This window comes from Geotrypetes seraphini, chromosome 6 (assembly GCF_902459505.1).
Source record: "Geotrypetes seraphini chromosome 6, aGeoSer1.1, whole genome shotgun sequence".
NCBI classification, from domain to species: Eukaryota; Metazoa; Chordata; class Amphibia; order Gymnophiona; family Dermophiidae; genus Geotrypetes; species Geotrypetes seraphini.
In genome coordinates this window covers 68434927-68454019 of record NC_047089.1, presented here as the reverse complement: position 1 = coordinate 68454019, position 19093 = coordinate 68434927, and the positions used below count along the sequence as shown (strand labels likewise).

The following is a 19093-nucleotide window of genomic DNA, read 5'->3' as shown; positions in this document are numbered from 1 at the left end:
TATTCTTGACTGATGGGTGACGGCACCGACGGAGCCCCGGTACGGACACTTTTAGAGTGATTGCACTCTAAGAACTTGGAAAGTTCTAGATGCCGCACCGCGCATGCGCGAGTGCCTTCCCGCCCGACACAGGCGCGCGGTCCCCAGTTTCTTAGTTTCCGCGGAGCTAAGAAGACGCGTTTTTCAACGGCTGTTGAAATTTTTTTCTACTTGCCTTCCCGCTCGCGTAAACCTTTTTGGCTTATTTGCCTTTTTTCTTTGTTTCATTTTTGTAAAAAAAAAAAAAAAAAAAAACTTTCATTTTTTTCTTCAGTTTTGGTTTTTCCCCGGCGGGGCCTTCTGCCACCATCGAGGCCTCGGCCTTCGATTTGGCTGAAGCCGTTTTCACTTTCATGCCCCCTCAGCCAGGGTTTAAAAAGTGCCAGCGGTGTGCTCGGCCTATATCTCTCACGGACCCACACAACTGGTGCCTACAGTGTTTGGGTCCTGAGCATCAGGCTTCCACCTGCACCCGCTGTGCCACCTTAAAAAAACGAACTCTAAAAAATCGCCAGATACAACAGCGATTACTGTTCGGTGCCGAGATGTCCGACCCCGTTCCATCGACACTGGCCTCGGCACCCACTCAATCGGCACCTTCATCTTCGACGCCGCGTGACACCGCATCGGCATCCCAGCACTCAGGTAAGCCGGCTAAGAAGCCTTCCCCTCTGGAGCGTCCTCCGGTCTCGAGTGCAGCGAGCCCAATCCTGCCGACCGTGAGGCGCCAGAGGAAGCGCTCCGCCCCTATAGAGGTGAGTCCCTCGACATCGGGCTCCTCATCTCCGGGGTGTAGAGCGGCACCGCAGGTACCGCAGAAGAAAAAGGCGGTACCGGTGCCCTCCCTTGATGATCGCATTGTGGCCATCTTACAGGTCAAGCTGAAGGAGCAGCTCCAACAACTCCTTCCAGCTATCCTGACACCGAACCTTCCGGTGCCGGTCTCGTCTGAGCCGTCGGTACCGAGAGTGGAACAACCTATTCTGTCTACTTCCTCTCTTTCGGTACCGTTACACTCGACCTCATCGGTGTCGATGCCAATTCTTGCACCGGAGCCGACAACTCAACACCAGTCGGTACAGACTTCGGCTCCGATGCAACCGGTAACATCTCCCGGTACCGCTTCGATGAGGTCGGGTAAGTCGGTACGCAAGTCCCGACACCTGGAACCATCCACCCCTGAGTCTCGGGATCGTACTTCCCATATTCGAGACCCTGATCTGTGGGGTGATTCCGAAGAGCCTTTTCTTTCAGAAGGTGAGTGTTCTTCGGGGGAGGATGAGCCTGATATTCCTGATCCATCCTCCAAACATGATTCCACGTCTTTTTCAGCATTTTTAAAAGATATGTGTGAATCTCTCTCTATTCCTTTGGAGGCTGAGTCTAAAAAGTCTAAAGCTTTTTTGGATGCTCTTGATTTTGACCAGCCTCCAAAGGAATTTCTGAAACTTCCTCTTCATGACATCTTGAGGGAGACATTTTACAAAAATTTAGAGACTCCTCTCACTGTTCCTGGAGCTCCCCGTAAATTGGATTCCCTATATAAAGTTATCCCCATTCCAGGTTTCGATAAACCCCAGCTTCCACATGAGTCTCTCCTCGTGGAATCCACATTGAAAAAGTCCTCAGGGGCTAGTGTGTATGCTTCTGTCCCTCCTGGTAGAGAAGGCAAAGCCATGGACAAATTTGGTAAGCGTCTCTATCAGAATGCGATGTTAGCCAATCGATCTGGCAACTATGCTTTTCATTTTTCTTTTTATTTAAAGCATCTCCTTACCACTATGGCTTCCTTTGAGCAGTACCTTCCTGAAAGGAAACGGTCGGCTTTTCACCAATGCTCTTCTTCTCTTTTTCAGCTCAGAAAATTTATGGTAAGATCCATATATGACACCTTTGAGCTTACCTCTAGAGCAACGGCCATGTCTGTGGCCATGCGCCGCTTAGCCTGGTTAAGGGTGTCCGAACTGGATGTTAACCATCAAGACCGGTTAGCAAATGCACCTTGCTTAGGGGATGAGCTGTTTGGAGATTCCATGGACTCAACGACCCAAAAGCTCTCTGCTCATGAAACAAGCTGGGATACCCTTCTTAAAACCAAGAAGAAGGCTCCGCCAGCACGTCCTTTCAGACAACAATCCACTTACCAACGCCGTTATGTGGCTCGTCCCTTACAATCTGCTCCTCAACAACCTAGGAGACAGCGTCAACAACAGAGGCAAACTCCTAGACAGCAACAGCAGCAACCTGTCAAGCAGCCTCCACAACAAAAATCGACTCAGCCCTTTTGACTTCATTCTCCAGGGCATAGCCAGCATCCAACCTTCACATCTCCTGCCTCAACCTATAGGAGGGCGTCTATCTCTTTTCCTCAGCCGGTGGGAAGCAATCACTTCGGACCAATGGGTCCTCAACATCATCCACCACGGCTACTCTCTCAACTTTCAAACCCTCCTGGGCACAAGTCTACCAAAAGAGTCTGCTTTGCATACTCCCCAATCTTCCCTCCTCCTTCAGGAGGTTCAATCCCTCCTCCTTCTGAACGCCATAGAGGAAGTTCCTCCGGAGCAAAAGGGGCAGGGATTCTACTCCCGTTATTTCCTAGTCCCCAAAAAAACAGGAGATCTCAGACCTATCCTAGATCTTCGCGATCTCAACAAATGCTTAGTCAAAGAGAAGTTCAAGATGCTCTCCTTAGCAACTCTTTACCCTCTTCTCAATCAAGACGACTGGCTATGTTCCCTCGATCTCAAAGAAGCATACACTCACATACCGATCAATCTGGCCTCCAGACAGTACCTACGTTTCATGATCAATCATTGTCATTACCAGTACAAGGTACTACCTTTCGGCCTAGCCTCCTCTCCAAGAGTGTTCACCAAATGTCTGATTGTGGTAGCAGCTTTTCTACGTTCCCACCACCTTCAGGTGTTTCCTTACCTGGACGATTGGTTGATAAAGGCAAATTCATCTCAGACAGTTCTTCAGGCCACCAACCAGACCATCTTATTTCTGCGTTTGCTGGGATTCGAGATCAATCTACCCAAATCTCATCTTATCCCCACGCAGAGACTTCAATTCATTGGAGCAGTCTTAGACACAATCCTCATGAGAGCGTTTCTACCATCCAACCGTCTTCAAACGCTTCAATCTCTATGTCAGCAGGTGCTTCCACAACGTTCCATCTCTGCAAAGCAAATGATGATACTCTTGGGTCACATGGCCTCCACAGTTCATGTCACACCACTTGCCCGTCTGCATCTGCGCACTCCTCAATGGACCCTGGCTACTCAGTGGTCCCAAGCGATGGATCCTTGCTCACATCACATATCTGTGACCTCATCTCTTCGTCAGTCTCTGCAATGGTGGTTGACATCCTCAAATCTATCCAGAGGTCTTCTGTTCCATCTACCTCCTCATCAACTTGTCATCACCACCGACGCTTCCCCTTATGCTTGGGGAGCTCACTTGAACGAGTTCAAAACTCAAGGTCTTTGGACAGCCCAGGAAAAGAAGCATCACATCAATTTCCTGGAACTCAGAGCGATGTTTTATGCCCTCAAGGCCTTCCAACATCTTCTATTTCCTCAAGTTCTCCTGCTGTGCACAGACAATCAAGTTGCAATGTACTACATCAACAAGCAGGGTGGGACGGGCTCTCGCCTCTTGTGCCAGGAAGCCCAGAAGATCTGGACTTGGGCCATAAATCACCATCTATTCCTGAAAGCTATCTACATTCAGGGAGCACAGAATTCCTTGGCGGACAAGCTCAGCAGAGTTCTCCAGCCTCACGAGTGGACACTCGATCCTCTCACTCTGCAGTCCATCTTCACTCAGTGGGGCACTCCTCAGATAGACCTCTTTGCAGCTCCTCACAATCACCAGCTGCCCCTATTCTGCTCCAGACTCTACTCTCCTCACCGTCTGGCAGCGGATGCGTTTCTCCTCGACTGGTCCAATCTGTTTCTGTATGCTTTCCCTCCTCTGCCTCTCATGTTGAGGACCTTGTTCAAGCTCAAGAGGGAACGAGCAACCATGATTCTGATTGCTCCGAGGTGGCCCAGGCAACATTGGTTCTCCCTTCTACGTCAACTCAGTTCCAGGGAACCTTTTCTTCTTCCACTGTTTCCTTCTCTGCTTACACAGCAGCAGGAGGCCCTTCTACATCCCAACCTCCAGTCTCTGCACCTGACAGCTTGGTATCTCTCGGGCTGACTTCTCATGATACACTTTTGTCTCAGCCTGTTCGTTTAATTCTGGATGCCTCCAGGAAACCGGCCACTCTTCAATGTTACCATCAGAAGTGGACACGTTTTTCTTCCCTTGCAGTGGAAACCTTGTTGGATTATCTCCTTTCTTTGTCTGACTCTGGCCTCAAGTCTTCTTCAGTCAGAGTCCACTTAAGTGCTATTGCGGCGTTTCATGAGCCAGTCCATGGAAAGCTCCTCTCAGCTCATCCCTTGGTGTCCAGGTTCATGCGGGGTCTTTTTAATGTAAAACCACCTCTTAAAGCCCCTCCTGTTATCTGGGATCTTAATGTAGTTCTTTCAGCCTTAATGAAGCCTCCATTTGAACCTTTGGCTACCGCTTCTTTCAAGTTTCTCACTTGGAAAGTACTTTTCCTTATTGCTCTTACCTCTGCCAGGAGGGTCAGTGAGCTACATGCACTAGTTGCAGATCCACCTTTTACTGTCTTTCATCATGACAAGGTGGTTCTGCGCACACATCCAAAGTTTCTCCCTAAGGTTGTCTCTGAGTTTCATCTCAACCAATCCATTGTTCTGCCTGTCTTCTTTCCGAAACCTCACTCACATTCTGGAGAACAGGCTCTACATACTTTGGACTGTAAGAGGGCTCTAGCTTACTATTTAGACCGTACTAAGCCCCACAGATCATCTCCCCAACTCTTTTTGTCCTTTGATCCGAATAAATTGGGACGTCCTGTTTCTAAACGTACGTTGTCTAATTGGCTGGCAGCGTGCATTTCATTCTGTTATGCTCAGACCGGACTGACACTGGAAGGTTCTGTCACGGCCCATAGGGTCCGAGCTATGGCAGCATCTGTAGCTTTCCTCCGGTCCACTCCTATTGAGGAAATCTGCAAAGCTGCCACTTGGTCCTTAGTTCATACTTTTACATCTCATTATTGTCTGGATGCATTCTCCAGACGGGATGGACACTTCGGCCAATCTGTTTTGCAAAATTTGTTTTCCTAATGGCCAACCTTCCCTCCATCCCTCTTTTTGTTAGCTTGGAGGTCACCCATCAGTCAAGAATATGCTGCCTGCTTGTCCTGGGATAAAGCACAGTTACTTACCGTAACAGGTGTTATCCAGGGACAGCAAGCAGATATTCTTGCATCCCTCCCACCTCCCCGGGTTGGCTTCTTAGCTGGCTTATCATAACTGGGGACCGCGCGCCTGTGTCGGGCGGGAAGGCACTTGCGCATGCGCGGTGCGGCATCTAGAACTTTCCAAGTTCTTAGAGTGCAATCACTCTAAAAGTGTCCGTACCGGGGCTCCGTCGGTGCCGTCACCCATCAGTCAAGAATATCTGCCTGCTGTCCCTGGATAACACCTGTTACGGTAAGTAACTGTGCTTTTGAACCCACAACCCCAGGGTGCTGAGGTGGTAGCTTTAACCATTGATGCCAAGTTTTTGCCAGGTACTTGTGATCTGGATTGGTCACGGTGGAAACAGGATACTGGGTTAGATGAACCACTGCTGTTGTGTACTTATGTTCTAAGTTCTTTGAATTTGTTAAAATTGTAGTGTTTGTGATATAACTTCTTTCTATTCAGCAGGTCCTCTAATGCATCCAGTGCATTATTCTAGATAGTTAATCTGAAGGTTTTGATTAATTTCCTACCATCTTCTTCAATCTTCCTCTCCTTTCCATCCTCTGTGTGGACACAAGGGTTTTTTTCTTTTATCTGATATTTGGGAGGAGAAGATTTTATTTTTCATTTATCTTCATTAATGTTTTTCAATACTTTTGTGTTCAATTTTTATTACTTTTAGAAACATTAGTATACTGTTAGATTGTATGTATTTTTTTTTAAATTCTTTATTCATTTTCAATATTTTCAATAAGTGCAATACAAATTAAATACATTTTATATTTAAGACATCACTTAATACTCTTTCAAGAAACAAATCTATATCCCTCCCCCACTCTATCCCATAACTATTATAAATCGTATGTATTTTGAATAAGTATTTAAACATCAGATTGTCTTATTTTGAGTGCACTGATGTACATTTGTGTGCCAATGTTAGGCATCCCTGGTCTAATCATGTGTTTTTTAATGAACCCCTAAATGAATATAAAAGCTGACAACCTCTGCATAGTACAAAGTAAAACATGATGATTTTGTATATATTTTAATTCCTAATTGCCATTTATTTGCTGATTTTTAACAGATTGAAAACAGTGAATATGGCAGGTACAAAATTTTGAACATTCTTACAGTTGATTTATTACTAGTTTTCTTTTTTTTTAAGTTATTAATAAGACAAATAAAATTTAATGACCCTTCTCACTTCTCAGATTGTGTGTAATAATGTCTCCGTTTTCTACAGACATTGGTCTTCACTGCAAATCCTGTGGGCTGATGGCAGCTCTCCAAAACCTCTGGGGTGGCCAATGGAGCCTGTCCAGAATGTCATATCCACCCCTATCCCCGGCGAGATCTGGCACTTTATTACCCTTTTTTTTTTTTTTTCCCAAGCGCTGCACTCTTCAGGCTGCAGGCAGCGTGAGTGAAATAAACATGCTGCCTTAAGTGGCCCCGGAAGCTTTCCCTTTGTTATGTGCTTCCTGTCCCCATGGTAGGAAGCTGTAGCAAGGAAAAGCTAAAGGGGCCGCTGAAACAAGTGTGTTCACAATCATAGAAGATACATTTGAAGTAAAAAGAGTGAAGCATTTGAAGAAAACCTTATCAACCTTAAGCAAGGGGTTGGGTCCATTATTCTTTGGAGCTATGTGACAGCCATTGACACTGGAAATATTGTGCAGGTGGATAATAGAATCGATTCAATTAAAATCAACATATACTGACCTTGATGCGGCAATTGCGGGTTGCAAGGCAGCGCTTTGGACATACACCAAATTTAGTAAATAAGCAGGCCTTACTTTCCCTGCAGATCACTTTGAACGAATGGTTGCATCAGCGCACCGTGGCATATTAATAAATATCAAGTATACGCCCATTGTCAAGAGCAGCAGGCTGTTGGCCAGATTAGTTTCTCAGAGGGAAAAAGGGGAAGGGGAAAAAGAAAATTCTGGCTCTGGACCCTGAGGAAAAGGCTGCATTACGGAAGATAAGGAGATCTGCGCAACTTTTCGTTATTTTTATGAACATCTTTATGCCCCTCCATGAAATACTGTTTTCCTCCTTTACCAAAGAGCTCTCTGTGAGAGTTGTTTAGGAGCTCATTTTTTAAAATAGAAAAACATCCAAAGAGTGACATAAAGGGGCAGAAGGACATTTTTCTTGCCAAACCCTTCCAACTATTTTCAAAATCCATTTTCTAGATACATTTCTGTGGTAGTTTCTGCAGTATGTCTGAATCTGAAGGGGGCATGTTAGAGGCATGGATGGGTTGGAACTTGGATGGTCTTATGATTTTGATGTATTTCTGCAATAATTGAACATTTTAGAAAATGTCCAAGGCACAGGTTGGACATTTGGGGCTAGACCCTGATTTTAACAATGAATAAATGCCAAAAGGGAACCCAAACTGACAAAATGATCACTAGAGGGATGAAGGCATGGCCCATTCCCCCCCCCCCCCACATACCTGCCTGTGTGTCAGCTTCAGATATTATTGCCATTCCTAGTAGAGCAGCAAGCAGGTTCCTGGAGTAGCCTAGTGAGAGTAGTGCAGTGGACTATAGAGATGGAGACCCCCAGGCCCATATCCATCTCTAACCACTACTTGTATGGCAGAATACTTGAGCCCTCCAAAACCCACTATACCTACATAAAGGTGACACATGCAGGCATAAGGGCCATTGGTATGGTGTACAGTTGGGTCCAGTAGGCTTTGGTTAGATTTTGGAGTGCTCACCATCCAGTCTAAGGGGATTATGGTAAGATGTGTACCTTGGCCTTTTGATGTGAAGTTCATTGTGGTGCTTCTAGGGTGCCTCACTGCTCTGCTGAGATGTCTGGGTGGCCTGTTTATTAAAAATGCTGGCCCCTCCTAAATCTCAATAGCTTGTTGTTGCGTGTTTTTCTTTTGGATGGGTTGGTTTTTTTTTTTTAATGGTTCAAAAAGATAGATGCACTGAGGACAAGCGCATCTGAGAAATGGTCTCGTTTGCTACTGGAGTTTTGTGTATTTTCCACAAAATGTCCAAACTTGAGATTTGGATGTTGTATCGAAAATGCCCTTCCTTAATGTCCAAAATTTGGTGTCAGAAGAAAAGCACATATCTTCAGTAGCAGGAAAAGTTGTACCGACTTCTGTTTAGTCAAAGGCAGCTGCCTTGATTCCACCTCGCAGTACAGTACTTTTTTACCTCACCTCTTTAATGCAGCCAGCATCTTTAGGTTTTCCCCTTCTATTTTTTCCCCCTTTTGTATTTTCCTTTTTCTTCTTTTAACCCCTCCTCCCCTTCCCTCTTCACCCCACAATTATACTTTCCTTTTAATAGACATGCTGCCTCTGCTACTGCTCACAATACCCCTTAGAAAACTCTTAGTCTGCCCTTATATTGCAATAGTGCTCTTTGGTTGTTTGTAATACAAGGACTTTCAGCGTAAGAATATAATCGTGGCATTCCATCACTATACAGTTGCTTTCAATACAAAAAAAGAAAGAAAAAAATCTCTCAATTGACCAGAAATTTTGCGAGTAGTCAAAGGTCATAACAATTGCATGAATTTGGAATATCACCATGGTATTGCAAATAACTTCCTGAAACCCTAATATGGGACTGATTTTTATTTTAATGTAAACATGTAATTGTAGGGCAATAACCGACTTATTGCACGCTAATGATTAGTGCGCACTAAATGCCAAGATGCCCATTATATTTCTGTGGGTCTCTTAGCATTTAGCACGTGCTAAATCAGAATTCCACCTAAATGTAAAAATGTATTTTATGTTAAACTGATTTCAGATTGAGGGGAGGAGTCAAATTGTCTGGGTCGGATTGGCAGGGCTAGGGTCAAGTCAGTGAGGATGAAATGTTCTGCTTCCCCACCTTCTGCCTGCCTTTGGGTGAATCTTGTGTTCCAGGGAAATCAATGCGTATTTGTTACTACTGGCACTCTATTCCATCTGAGAACTGCCTGCTTTTCAGGAAATGATGTGCTTGTTAATTATGCACAAAGTTCTACAGGTGTGTAGGTCATAAGATTTCCTGGGGGTTATACAGGCTTTCCAGGTTCCCAGACTTGTGTGCTATTGAACATCTGTGAGGAGATATCAGACATAACAGTGAATGCAAGGAGACCTAAGAACATTTTCTGAGCTAGAAGTTCTTTAAGGAAGAGTGGAAAATATTTCTGAATCAAAAATAGAAAAGACTCTTAGTTGACTACAGGAAATGTATGGCAGCTGTTTCTGCCAAAGGACTTGTTATGAAGTAATTACAGTACAAAAAGAATGTCCAAACTTTGTGTCTACCATCTGCACTATTTTCTTCCTTTATATCTTGAAAAGCTACATATGCCTTAAAAATTGAAGAAAGGTGTTGTGTTTATCATTTATTTTGTATAAATTATGTTAGCTTCTGGTCTCTTGGGGGCCCTTACTTTAATGCACCCAATTTATGCCAGGGTTTTTTTTGCCTAAACACCTATGCCTAAGTTAGATGCCTAATTCAGAAAGAGGCACCTATGATCTGCCCTTAACCATGCCCACTTTTTTTTTTTTTTTAATTTATTTTATAACATTTTGAAATGAAATACAAGATCAACTCTTGTTAAGAAAATACAGAAGTAAATAAAAGAAAAGGCAAAATAGAAAATGGTAAGAAAACAAATAAATTTTCCTTAGACCCCCAATAATGAAGTTGAGGGGGGAGGACCTAGGTAATCTTAATAAGGAGATAATCAAATTGTAAAGATAATTCTAATATAGAAATGGCTTTACAGACAAATCCCACCAACATATATTACTGTTCCCGAACACTAAACATTTCCAATTGCCAGCCTTTTCATCTCTATAAATGCTCTTAACTGTTCTGGGGCAAAGAAAACATATTTTAATCCTAAATATTTTATTAAACATTCCCAAGGATAGGACAACAAGAACAAGGCGCCCAAAGAAATCACATCTGGTCTCATTGCAAGAAATAATTTCCTACGATCCTGAGTTTGTTTAGTCACATCTGGAAATATCCAGATTTTTTTTACCGTAGAACAGTTTCTGAGAATTACGGAAAAACAACCTAATAATACTATTAACATCCTGTTCAAAAAAACAAAGGACACCAATAGAGTCGCTCTTTCGGAATCTTCTGTAATATTTGATTCTACTGTAAACTAAACTAAACTAAACCTTGGGTTTATATACCGCACCATCTCCACGAATGCGGAGCTCGGCACGGTTTACAGGAAGAAAGATGAGAGAGGAACTACAGTGGAGAGATTAAAGAGTTAGGTGTAAAGGGGGAAGGTGAGAGGCCTAAGAGGGGGGAAGTGTTACAGTTTTGAGAATAGCCAGGTTTTTAGGTGTTTGCGGAAGAGTTGGAGGGAGCTTGAGGTTCAGAGAGGGGAGGTGAGGTTATTCCAGATCTCAGTGATTCTAAAGGGGAGGGATGACCCAAGTTTGCCTACATGGGAAATACCTTTTATGGAAGGGAAGGATAGTTTAAAAATTTGGGAGGATCTGGAGGAAGTAGGGGTTGGGGAGTTCCAGGATAGAGGGATAATGGCAGGAAGGATGCCATGTAGGATCTTGTAGGCCAGACACACACATTTGAAGTGGATCCTGGGGATTACTGGGAGCCAATGGAGCTTAGACAGGAGTGGTGAGACGTGATCAAATTTGCTTTTCGCGAAAACAAGCTTAGCTGCGGCGTTCTGAATCCGCTGAAGTCTGTGGAGGCTTTTCTTGGTTAGGCTGAGGTAGATAGAATTGCAATAATCCAATCTGGAGAGGATGATGGATTGTACTAGGACTGCGAAGTGTTTTTGGTGAAAATAGGGTCTGACTTTCCTTAGCATGTGAAGGCTGAAGAAGCATTTCTTCACCAGGGATTGGAGATGTTCGTTGAAGGATAGAGAAGAGTCTAAGGTGACACCCAGAACTTTGCTTGAGAACTCGAGCTATAATGGGGGGCCGGTGGACAATGGGATGGAGAAAGGTAGATGGTCTAATTTTTGGCCGAGCCAAAGGAGTTTTGTTTTGGACTCGTTTAGTTTCATATGCATTGTGAATGCCCAGGATTGGAGGTTCTTTATGCATGAGGATATGTTCGTGGAGAGGTTAGTGAGGTTCGAGTCGGTCTCAAGGAGGACGAGGATGTCATCAGCGTAAGTGTAAAGAGTTTCAAGGGGGGATAGTTGGAGTAGTTTCAGGGAGGACATGTAAATGTTAAAGAGGATTGGGGAGAGGGGTGAGCCTTGTGGGACACCACAAGTCGGGGTCCAGGGGGAGGATGAGGTGCCGCTCATGTTAACCATGTAAGAACGGGAGCGCAAGAATTTGGAGAACCAATCAAGAACTATGGAGCTAATGCCTATCTCGGAGAGTTGGAAAATTAGAATGTCGTGGTGGACAACGTCAAAAGCTGCGGAGAGGTCGAATTGTAGAAGGACAGCAAACTTGTTACGAGAATGCAGTTGCTGAACCTTAGAGATTAGAGAGGCCAATACTGTATCCATGATATTCAAAGGTGGTTCTTCTGAATTCTTTTGTATGTTCTCTGAAGTGGCTCCCATTTCTTTTTTTCCCAGGAAGTTAGTAAATACGGGTTAATTGAAGGAATATTTTCAGAGGAAAAACCTAGAACTTCAATCAAATATTTTCTAAGCAATTCAATATCAGTCACATTCAGAGATTTAGGAAAATGCCTTGCCCACTTTTAAGTAGGCACTTTGGACTAGCTGCCTACTTTTTTATAGAATTGCGTTTCTTGAGTTTAAGCGCCTAACTTTCAATTAAGTCTAGTTAACACCAATTATGAGGTTTTAAGTGCCAATTATCAGCATCAATTAAGCCTAACAAGGGCCTACATTGTCTAGATGTGCCAATGTAGGTACCTAACTTTAGGTGGACTATATAGAATTTGCCAGTTAACAGAAACTAATGTCCATCAGCGCATACTAAGCTTTAGTAAAAGGGCCTCGGTGATCCGGTAAAACAAAATTTGACCAGGAGTTCCTAAATCTTTGTAACAACTATTATCACACCTAAAAACATTGATTAGTTAGTGCACCTTGAAAGAGGTATGCTTGATCTTGCCAAGCTGGTATATGTGTTAGCTATTTTACTTCCTCACAGATTTTATGTTTGTTATAGTTGACATACGAATAATTTAGTTAAATATTTACCATTATAAAATGTTGCTTTGAAATGAACTTGGGAAGATGTATGTGCAGCATTGAAAGTAGTCTTCAACTGCTAATTCATTCTAATTCACATTAATGCAAAAATGATTTATTGCTTTATTTTCTGCCCATTTTATAAATATTAAGGCAGCTGTGCAGCATAATTAATATAAGTTCCAGGAAGGGCAGGGCTGTCCCCAGACTGCATTGGTCACGGAGTGCCAGTGGAGGTGGTTCTGGTGGGGGCACTCGTAAATTAGATCAGTGAACAGAAAACGGACATGCATTTGAAAGGATTTGTGCCCTAGACTAGAGCAATGTGGTACATAATAATTCAGTAGCCTTATTCCAGCTATGTTCTCACTTGTATGATTCATTATTTTGAATTAGTTGAAATCATGTTGGCATGATCTTATGGCTGGAAATGAGAAAGGGGGTTGCAGAAAATGTTTTGTGGAAATACAACATTGGTGAATAATTTCATTCATGAGAAATAAAGCCAAAAATTACAACTGATAGAGGAAAACAATATCAAACTCTCAAGTAAACATAACAAGCCATATTTATTTTGCTAGGCAGGCTGCTATGCATAAGGTGGCAAAGGTCGCAAGTTTCAGTTGTTGGACAAACTACCGTATAATCATAAACCCAATGTGCAAGCAATAAAATTTTATTTTAATATAATACAATTCAAGTATAAAAATCTACTACTGCGGTTTGGAAATGTTCATAGGACAAAATGTTCTTCCTGAAAAAGTTAACACCTTGTTGTTTTAGATGTTGTAGGCAATTTTTTTTTTTTTTTAGCGTCTCTAATTCAGTGGGCAAAGAATAAATTTTACTCTTAATTTGCTGTTTTTTGCTTGTTACCTGTTTTGAGTTGACTTATTTAAATAAAGTTAAAAAAAATACAGTTCAAGTACAGTAAAACCTTGGTTTGCGAGCATAATGTGTTCCAGAAGCATGTTTGTAATCCAAAACGCTTGTATATCAAAGCGAAATAATCGGAAACTTAGACGATTCGTTCCACAACCTAAAAACTTTAGGGGTAAATTGGGTGTGACACTTCTATTAAGTTCAGCCGCGCTCGACGTAAGATGCGCATATGTCGTGCGTGCTTGAACTGTGGGTAAATTGGGCGTGACACTTTTATTCCGCTCAGCATAAGATGTGCGCGCTTCAACTGTGGGTTCTGATGGCGTGATGCGCGATATGTGCTTGTACTGCAGGACAACGCTCGTTTATCGAATTCAAATTTAATAAAATGTTTTGCTTGTCTTGCAAAACACTCGCAAACCATGTTACTCACTATCCAAGGTTTGAATGTATACTTCTCCCTCCCTATTCGTGGGGGTTAGGGGCAGAGCCGGCACGCGAATAGGGAAAAATTGCAAATAACTTTTGGCCGGCTCTGACCCACCCCCGGACCTTACCTGGTGGTCTAGCAGTGACATGGGCAAGAGCGATCTTCCTACATCTCCTGCCCCGGCTCTGACCCACCCCCGGACCTTACCTGGTGGTCTAGCAGTGACATGGGCAAGAGCGATCTTCCTACAACTCCTGCCCCGGCTCTGACCCACCCCCGGACCTTACCTGGTGGTCTAGCAGTGACATGGGCAAGAGCGATCTTCCTACAACTCCTGCCCCGTGCAGAGCCGTGCTGCTGAGTTTCCGTGGTCTCACGAGACTACAACAGGAACTCCCTGTTGTAGTCTCGTGAGACCACGGGAACTCACAGCACGACTCTGCACGGGGCAGGAGTGTAGGAAGATCGCTCCTGCTCTGCGTCACCACTAGACCACTAGATAAGGTCCATGATCTGATCACCCCCCCCCCCCACCCCCGGCTGCCTCTGATCGCATCCCTCTGCTTCCGATCGCCCCCTCCCCCCGCCCGCCTCCTCTGATTGTCTCTCTCCAAGTCCCGGGGCCGTTTTTTTTTTTCCCGATGCCAATGAGTGATTCTCGGGGGATGGGGAGGGGCCTGGGGAAAAACCCGCGGATAATCGAAACTGCAAATAGGGAGGTGGAAGTGTATTCATCTACTATTGTATTCTAAAAGTAACATACTTTTATTGTTTAAGGTGTTGTGTATATATATAATATTTAATTAAGCATTGTAAATGTCCTTTCACTAACTTAACTATACTTATTTTTTTTAACACAATTCCTAACACTAGACTGTTTCCATTGAGGGTGGAGTAGATGGAGCAACTAACCACATTTATGCAAGGAAAATGTGCATCCTTTATTGAACTTGTCTTGTCTATATTGCATGTGTATTATTGGGGTGTGGTGGTAAACGTATTAACCTTGTATTCAGAGTTTCCTGTTTTTTTGCAGCCCCCATGAACCACAGACCACAGAGTTGTGGGGCCATGTCACCGAAGGCATCACGCCCTGGAGAAGAAGCATTTATAGAAACCAGTTTGAGGCCAAATGTTTAGTCGTTGGGGGAAGTTTTGTTGTTATAGCTGTGGAATAATATTTGACTATACACAGCTGGTTTCATAGATTGACTTTGGTTGAAAGACAGTATTTGTGGTTGTCAAGTTAGTTTTCCCATTTTTTCCTTACTGTAGCTTTTCATTTTCTTTCAGCTTTCAAAAAGATTACGAGAAAAAGAATGGAAAGTTGGGGATCTCTTGCATGCTGTGCTGAAATACTGTGAAATGATGCAGAAGACTTCGGATGGAGAACGAAGTCTACGCAAACCATTGTTTGGTTGGCTTTTGGAAAATGCGTGAAAATCTGCCATCCCCAAAACAACACAAGCAAACTGACAAAAGTTTACCTTCATAGCTGTGAAAACTGACACTTAAAAGGCAAAATGTTTTCTTGTGGAACTCCTACATTTTAACTGGCATTGTTTTAAATTCTTTGGTGAGCAGTAAATATCTTGTAGTTTTTTGCTGACATAACTAGAGAGAGAGAATCTTAATCTTCTCCACGTGATCATATCCATTCTTGCTTTGCTGAATTGAAAAAGATGGGAGTAGCTATCTTGTCATTTAGTTGCCCAAGAAACTTATTGAGGCAGAAGAATTCTTAGACATTTGTATGGAGCAGGAAATGGGCTGCATTTACCTAATTAGTTCACATTAAAAGCAGTCTTTTGGGAATTTGTTTTCCTTTGGGCATTACCTTTTCTGTCCTATAAATCTAGATCTTGGGTTCCTTTTTACTAAGGTGCACTAATGGATTTAGCATGCTAATTATTAGCATACGTTAAATCATTGGGGAAATCCTGAAAACCCGACTGGATTGCGGCCCTCAAGGAGGGACTTTGAGATCCCTGCGTTAAATGTTGGATGTCCATAGGAATATAATGGGCTTCTTAGCATTTAACTCTCTCAGTTCCCTCCCCCCCCCTTACTGGTGGGATGCAGGCTGGATCTTTATGAGGGAGGAAAGAGTGAGATATTTGGTTTGGCGTAATTTTCATTGTAGTGGGCTATGCTGCAATGTTTGTATAAGGCTTATTTTACCATTTTTGTAGGTGTGCTAAAAAGTATTGCAAATAAGAGAAAGGAGCTATATTTATAAGAAATGTTGCTACAAATCTTGACAGTATATTAGGAAGATATTTTTATTCCTACTTTAGCTGACATTAGGGGGGCCATTTTACTAAGCTGTGCTTAAAAAAAAAAAGGCCTGTGCTATTATTCGCACAGGTTTCCCCACACACAGGCCGCCTTGTGTGGGCTATAAAATGGCCACATTTTCTGAATTAATGGTCATATGCTAGTTTCCAAATTAACGCGTGGCCATTAGCCAGAGCCCACCTATTTTCTAGACGGTAAGGGCTCCTTCACTAACCACACACTAATTGATTAATGCAGGTGATGTGGGTACGTTAACTGATTAATTCAGGCCATGCCTATTCTCTGCCTTCAAAGCCCCCCCCCCCTCACATGTTCCTATGCTAAAAATCTATTTTTTAGCACATGGGAAGCATACACCAATTCCCAAACTACCACAGGATGCTTGACTGCGTCCCATAGTAGTGTCTTTTTTAACCAGCGGTAAGCACTTAGTGATTCTTATCATTTTAAAATGATCTAAAACCGCTTTTAAGATGAAAAAAGTAGATTTGATTTGTGTTTTAATTGCAGAATATTCTATTGTGATTACAGTATTGTAACAAAATAATTATCTCCTCTTGCAATACAACAGTCTCATCGTTAATAGAAAATCCATGCAAATGTAAAGCTGGAATCTGTTAGAAAATGTTAGTGATTTTAACCATTAATTTTGAAAAGCTTTGCAAAAACCCAGAAGTAAGTTTGCATTGATCCTAGTTGAAATTGTTTGTTTTGGAAAATATCTGCCTTCCTCATCCAAGGTTAAACTTGCATCTTAATAGAAGTGCATGGAAACTCAAGTGCCAATTTAAAAAAACCCATCTTTATTGTACCAATGTGTTCTTCCACTTCTTTCTAACCATTTTTAGACTTGTTTCCTGCTCCTTACTCTTGATTTCAAATTGCTTCAAGTTATGTTTGCGAGTAGTTTAAAACAGCAGAACTAGCAACAAATTGCACAATTCAGCTAGTACTTAAAACGGTGTCAGGTCAAAACTGCGGAAGACAAAGGTGCGCGCCGACAACTGAGCACAGCACGGAGGCGCGCGCCGTAGAAAATAACTGTTTTTAGGGGCTCCGACGGGGGTGTGTGTGGGGGAAACCCCCCCACTTTACTTTATACAGATCGCGCCGCGTTGGTGGGGGCGTTGGGGGGGGTTTGGGGGAAAAAGTTAAATTTACAGTATAATGAGGGGGTTACAACTCCCCAAACCACCCACAACGCCGCCGCGATCTGTATTAAGTAAAGTGGGGGGGCTCCCCAACAAAACCCCTCGTCGGAGCCCCTAAAAATGGTCATTTTCTTCGGCGCACGCCTCCGTCTTGCGCTCAGTTGTTGGCGCGTGCCTTTGTCTTCCGCGGTTTTGTCTATGAACCCTTAAAACAAGATCTACATAAGCACATAAGAATTGCCGCTGCTGGGTCAGACCAGTGGTCCATCCTGCCCAGCAGTCCGCTTATGCAGCAGCCCCAAGGTCAAGACCAGTGCTCCAAATGAGTCCAGTCTTGCCAGTTTAGCATGAACTTGTCCAACTTTGTCTTGAAACCTTGGAGAGTGTTTTCCCCTATAACAGACTCCGGAAGAGCATTCCAGTTTTCTACCACTCTCTGGGTGAAGAATTTCCTTACTTTTGTACGGAATCTATCCCCTTTCAACTTTAGAGAGTGCCCTCTCGTTCTCCCTACCTTGAAGAGGGTGAACAGTCTGTCTTTCTCTACTAAGTCTGTTCCCTTCAGTATTTTGAATGTTCCGATCATGTCCCCTCTCAGTCTCCTCTTTTCAAGGGAGAAGAGGCCCAGCTTCTCCAATCTCTCACTGTACGGCAACTCCTCCATCCCCTTAACCATTTTAGTTGCTCTTCTCTGGACCCTTTCGAGTAGTACCGTGTCCTTCTTCATGTACGGCGACCAGTGCTCCAGGTGAGGGAGCATGAAAGTTTTGGAAAGCTGTTTCTACTTGGCAGCTCCTGCCACTCCGCTTATCAAGACCCCATGCATTGATAAGGGTAGCTCATGAAATCTAAAGACTAGATATTGGTAGAAATTCATAAAAAGAAGTGATGTGGTCATAGTAAAGTGTTTTGGAGGAGAACATAATATAACCTAATCAGCTTATATACCGCAGGACCGTGAAGCTCTATGCGGTTTACAAAAGATGAGATGTACAATTGAATGAACAGAATTAGTTACCAGGGTACTTAACAAACAAAATATGTTTTTAGATGCCTCCTAAATTCTGAGTAAGTACTAGAAGTCACAATCGATCTAAGTCCTTGCCCCATAAAGCTTCCTGATAGGACAGTAAATGTTGGTGATTTTTATTAAGTTTACAGCCTTTGACAGGCGGAAAGATAAAGCTGAAATGCAAACGTCTCTTATGTTTATTGGTAGTAAAAGAAAAGAGATCAGTTAAGTATTTAGGGGCAAGTCCAAACAAAACCTTGTAGCAAAAGCAACCAAGCTTGAATTCCCCTTCTAGCGGCAGCCAGTGCAACAAATGAAAAAAAAAGGTGTCACGCGGTCAAACGTCTTCATCCCGAAGATCAGTCCAACCACGGCATTTTGAACCATACGCAGTCGCACATTTCTTTGAGTAACTGTCAAGTAGACAATATTACAATAATCAAGAACAAGAAAAAAAACTCAACCTTAAGGGTCCCTTTTACAAAACCGCTGTAGCGATGCTGCTGTGATAAATGCGCCAAAGCCTATTCAATTCCTCTGAGCTTTGATGCATTTACCGTGGCAGCATCACTACTGCAGTTTCAAAAAGGGGCCCTAAGGCCTTAAAAAGAAAGCCTCAGAGCTACATCCCCTAAATTAGTTGATATTAAGAGCAATAGAGATAATGTTGGCTTTAAATTTTAAGAAGCTAATGGGCTCCAGTTTCTTATAGCCTGATCAATCATAAATGTTATTCTTTAATCATATACTTTCAGTTTGTAAGCAAGAAACTTTCCCAGAT

At 43.1% G+C, this 19093-nt stretch overlaps 1 protein-coding gene across 4 annotated transcripts in view; it reads left to right on the top strand.

The window, feature by feature from the left end:
• Window positions 1–17145, top strand: part of AKAP11 (A-kinase anchoring protein 11) — an 83490-nt gene extending 66345 nt beyond the window's left edge. For 3 of the 4 annotated variants that reach the window (XM_033949835.1, XM_033949833.1, XM_033949834.1), the window contains one exon: window positions 15145–17145. In XM_033949835.1, the coding sequence (XP_033805726.1) occupies window positions 15145–15291 (147 nt within the window). In that variant the 3' untranslated portion in view covers window positions 15292–17145. Of the gene's footprint in view, window positions 1–14887; window positions 15002–15144 lie in introns of those variants that run through there. The other variant, XM_033949836.1, reaches the window with a different exon arrangement.
• Window positions 17146–19093: the final 1948 nt, after the last annotated feature.